Source organism: Wickerhamomyces ciferrii, contig 00339, assembly GCF_000313485.1.
Source record: "Wickerhamomyces ciferrii WGS project CAIF00000000 data, strain NRRL Y-1031 F-60-10, contig 00339, whole genome shotgun sequence".
Classification (NCBI taxonomy): domain Eukaryota; kingdom Fungi; phylum Ascomycota; class Saccharomycetes; order Phaffomycetales; family Wickerhamomycetaceae; genus Hansenula; species Hansenula ciferrii.
Window position 1 is genome coordinate 1,577 of NW_011887401.1, and position 5,244 is coordinate 6,820.

Below are 5,244 nucleotides of genomic sequence, written 5' to 3' on the forward strand. Positions count from 1 at the left end.
TGTACCAAAGTTTCAAGTCGTGGATATACACGTCCTATATTCATGATTTCTCTTCTATAATTTTTATGTTCGACATACTTGAACTAGCTTGAGCCTTGTAATGATCAAGGGTATATTTGAGTGTAATTCTTTAGACGAACTGCAGTTCTTGGGCCGATATTTAAACCTGAAAGCTTTCAAATGATTACAGAAAGTTGGAAGCTTAGACAACTTAATCTTTACCTTCGATATTAAATGAAACATAATAAGGAGCCCGAAGGAAATTGTTGACACCAATCAATTGTTGCAACATATAGATCAGTATTACAGATGTATCATAGTGAAACATGAACACATGAACAATATTTTGACACTTAAATTTAACCTTCTGGAAATCAAAAGGCTCAAATTTTGTCTTTTTTAAGACTTTGTCCCCTTTTACGAAGTGAAATCCCGCGAATTGAAAAATATAAGATTTGAAGTTTGCATTTGCATTTTGTGATGTGCCTAATATAGACTACCGGAATTAAACACCAGCATAGCTATTCATTTGAATTTCCTAGTGAATTATCTTGTGTGGAAATGGATAGAGTCAAGTGAAAATGGTTGAATCTTGTTTACTACATGTAAATTTTTGGTGTATGACATGTGAAATTGATCTGGATATATATATGTGAGTTACTATTTGACATGGTGTGTGTACTGTGTACTAAAATTTTTATTGTTTCTTGAATCTTGCAAGTGAGTTTTTGTCTGAATTGTAAGTTTTAACTTGTGCGTGATGCATACTATCAAAGTATATGTACATGATGTACATGTTAATGATTAGTGAAGTACCTTGAAAATTGATAGATCTTCATAACAATTTATGGTAAAGAGTACTGAAAGGGTACGCGTAACGCGGCTTATAGCTACCACATTCAAAGAGTTAATCATTAAAGGGTTTTGTTATACAACAAGCTGCTAACTTCTAAGTTATGGGATATTTGAAGATTCTTTAAAGCATATATCCACAACATGCTGAATTTTGGTTACGTTTTGGGTATGTAATACTCCTGAAGATTGGATTGGTATTTTCACGCAAGCCGTGACACATGAAACAGCTGAAACGTCCATATTATTAAGGTTTGAATGGTTTTGAGGACTTAAGGTATTTGGTATTGTGTTCAGTTGAATCTTCTATCTGTGTTATCATGGAGTCTATATGACAAGTATATACGTGAATACGTACCGTTCATCACTTGATATCTCGGTGTTCATGAATCACATTGTTGTGAATGTCATGGAAAATTCACGTCAAACGTCAAACACAGCTCGCAAATTTTTGGGCAAAAAATGGAATTGATATGCTACAGCTGTACCTATACAACCAAAATTTCATCTAAAAAAACTGACTAAAATGTACGGTAGGTAGGAACGAAATGATTAAAAAGTTAAATGATTGCATGTCAAAGCTATGGAGGTACGTATAATTATTAGACATATGAATGGGAGGGTCAAAGAAGTCTAAATTTCATTGAATTAAAAGCCGCATACGCTGCTTTCCCGAGAGACAACTCAATCTTTGTATATATATAGCTCAGGGAATGGCCATATATATGTGTTTATGATCTTTGGACTAATAAGTATATTGTCAACTGATCAGTGATTTATTGAACCACGAGATTGTTTAGCTCCATTGCACAGGTTCCAAAAGACGTATCTGCCTTCAAAAGTTCATTGTGCTTAATTTAACAGTTGATTTAATTTGGCACACTCTTACCTACATCAACATCAGCTTACATATATAAGACAACAAAGTTCAAACCTTTACAACAAAAAAATTGGGTTCGAATATACGCTGAAACTCAGCTTTTGACACTACCATATATATATCAAAATCCTGTCAATTAAAACAGTATCAGATTATCATTAAGATTTGTGATTTAGTTTTGTACAATTCGTTTGTCAACTATTGCATTTCTGTTACAAGGGATCTGTCCTGGAACAAAGTTGAGTAAAGGTTGAGACTTAGAAGTTAGTGTTGGCTGGCACACAAAAATAACTTTCCACTAACTTTTTAACTTCCAGACCATCATAACATTAGAATTTAAAACTTTGTTAAGTTGTGATTATCATTAAAACTAAAAATTGACAACATATTTCCATTCTTTTCAAGGTATTTTCAAAACAATAAAAACTTTTTAATTCAATTGCAATTTGGTTACATTGGTTTCTCATATACATATCATATTTATATCACAGAAACTATATATTGGAAAATACTCTCGAGTAAAAACTGGATATATATATTTTTGGGTCAATATTATTATTATACATTATATTGGAAAAAAGTGAAGAAAAACAAATTGTATACAAGCTGGTAGTCAATTAAGAATCTAGACAAAAGAAACCCAGTTTGTTCAATTCATATCCATTTCATCTCAATCCAATTCCATCAGGTTCTTAATTAACATTTTCCTTTCATCACCATCAATTTCATTAAACTTGAATTTCAATAATCAGGTGTTGTTTTACTTTTTGTTGTTTTATTCTTTTGCACATATATTCATTCATTTGTTTCAATTTGTTACTAAACAATCCTATATATTTTCTTGAATGTACTATATTCATTGATCATAATACAATTTTTTAGTTCTAAAAGTTTCATATAAAGGGAAAAAAAGTTATAGAGATACAATTTGTCAAATTATTCAACTTAAAGAACCCAAAACTAATCAAGAAGTCATATATCTTTGAAAAAATAATTCAGTTGAAAGAATTATGTCGGATAGTTACAAAAATTCAAAGTCTAACTATGATCGATGGAAACCAGGTACAAAGCTGGCCTGTATGATGACACTCAAGGCTGTTTGTCAGGACTCAAAGTTTTATGATTCTGCAAATAATAGATTTAATAGTTTAACATGGCATACAGTTGCTGAGAATTTGAATAATGAATATCCAGATTATGCTAAAAGATTCACAAATATCAATGTTAAAGATCGTTATGATCGAGTTTTAAAACATCATAAAGTGTTTCGTAAAATGGCAAATAAAAGAAATGGATTTGTTTGGAATCCAAAGAATTTTTGCTTTGACTTGAATGAATTATTGATAAAACAATATGAGAATGATCAAAATTCTAATATTCAAACGGGTTTAGGTGATAATAGGCAATCATCAAACGCTTCAAAGAACAAAAAATCTTCAAAAGATCCAGATGCTATAGTACCTAATGAATTAAATGTCGTTAGATTCCTTTCAAAACCTGGTCATATAGATCTGGAATATTATCATAGATATATTTATCAATTTTTGAACCAACAAGAATTTAGAGATGATGTTGTGGTTTCTACACCAAGTTATATTGAAGATGCTATATCAAAGGGGATTTTAAACATTGTTAATAAACCCAATTTCAGTGTTAAAAGTGAATATGATCAAAATCAATTTGGTGATACCACATCACCATTAATGCTACAACAACATTCACATTCAGGTTCTGTAACTTCAAATGCTACAAATTCATCAAGTTCTATACCATTATTATCAAATACATCAGCTATACCCAGTCAATCATCAATGTCTTCAAATTCATCTTCATTAGTACCACAAGCTTCAGCGTCTATGATACCCACTACGGTACCTCATGGCTCTCAAAATCACCCTTCACAACATCAACATATCCATCCTCATCAACAACATCCACATCCACATCCACATCCACATCCAGTATTACAACACCCTCAACATCCTCAGAATGACTTGGATTTCACAGGATTAATGGCTCAACAACAAGGGGTTCCAAATATTCAACATCAGCATCCACATCCTACTACAACACAACAAATGCATCCAATAATACCACCACCTCTTGGTCAACCTTTAATGAATCCAATGGTTACAGATCCTAATTTAATTCAAAGAACTTCAATGGGTGAACCTTTTTTCAAAAAACCAAAGATTAGTCCACAAAATTCTAGTAATCAAATAAATACTGCAAATTTTATAGGCGCAGGATTTAACTATGATACTTATGAATCAATGATGGGTGCTGGTGGACAAGGAACTACAAATGATTCCACTACAACTCACACTCCATTACAAGCTCCAAATAGTACTTTACAAGATAATTTAGATCATCAACCACCTTCCAATTCAGCGGCAACAAATTCAACTTCAAATACTAATGGTTCAAATACTGACAAAATTTCACCAACAAGTAGTATAAATGGATTAGGTTCAAGTAGTATTATTGGATTAAGTTCTGGTGAAGCTATTTTAAAAATTCATAAAGAGTTTTCAATGATGAAGAATGTTGTAAATGAACAAGTTTTAAATCTTAGAATTGGTAAATTAATAAGTCATGAAGAGTTTGAAAAAATTCAATTAGTTATAAATTCAAATGATCAATTCATAAGAAGTGCTTACAAAAGATTAAATGACGATAATAAATTGGTTGAATTGATTAATATCTATTTGAATAATCTTGAATGAACCAAGAATTTAATTTGACTTGATTCAGTAATTGGTTGTTCCTGAATTTGGAAAACGGGTTCCATTCTGTATGGCGGTTAAAATTATCTTGATTAATTGAGATTAATTTATGCTTTTATTTGCTGGTTGTCTAAGATGCTTTTTACTAGGATTGAATCAATTAAGAAATGATACATTGAAACGAATGAATTTGCATCTTATAGATTTTTCAGTAATTGATGAATAAAAGTTGATAATTCATGATAAGATTAGAATGTGACCTTTAATTGATGATATGAAGAACTCATAGATAACCTTACCAATTGATTCTTTAATTTAAACAGTGAAGGTCTAATTGAAAAAATGTGTTTGTATTTTAGAAGCTTCTTCAAATGTGAATTGAAGTGGTAACCATAATTTATAAACCCATGTACTATAACAAAACCATACTAGCTAGCAGCTAACAAAAAAGTAATATGGTATCTTTTAATTTATGTTAATATTTTGCTTTCCATTAATTGATGTTCATTAGCTATTAGATAGATCTCAAAGCTAATATTGTGATATATACATACAAAACATACAAATATATTTAAATGTAATTATACAAAAGGAGTTTTTAGATTCAGTAATAATGTAGTTGCAATTTGCAAATATTCTTGTAGCTGCTGGTTCTCAGCTGAATTGGTCAAGAAGATTCGCATAATATTCGCATATGCGTATAGGTAATTAATTATATATAAATCTGCCTAGAGAGAGTCTTCCAGGTACGACTAGTATCAGGATTTAGACGGGAAGCTTCTGCTT

General features: G+C 30.9%; 1 protein-coding gene across 1 annotated transcript; it reads left to right on the top strand.

Annotated features, from left to right (window-relative positions):
- Positions 1-2,742: 2,742 nt before the first annotated feature.
- BN7_6766 (Serine/threonine-protein kinase) lies at positions 2,743-4,458 on the top strand (the record flags this gene model as incomplete). The annotated part of the gene is made up of 1 exon (XM_011272690.1): positions 2,743-4,458. One exon carries the CDS (start codon positions 2,743-2,745, stop codon positions 4,456-4,458), a length of 1,716 nt encoding a protein of 571 aa, XP_011270992.1.
- Between the last annotated feature and the right edge of the window lie 786 nt (positions 4,459-5,244).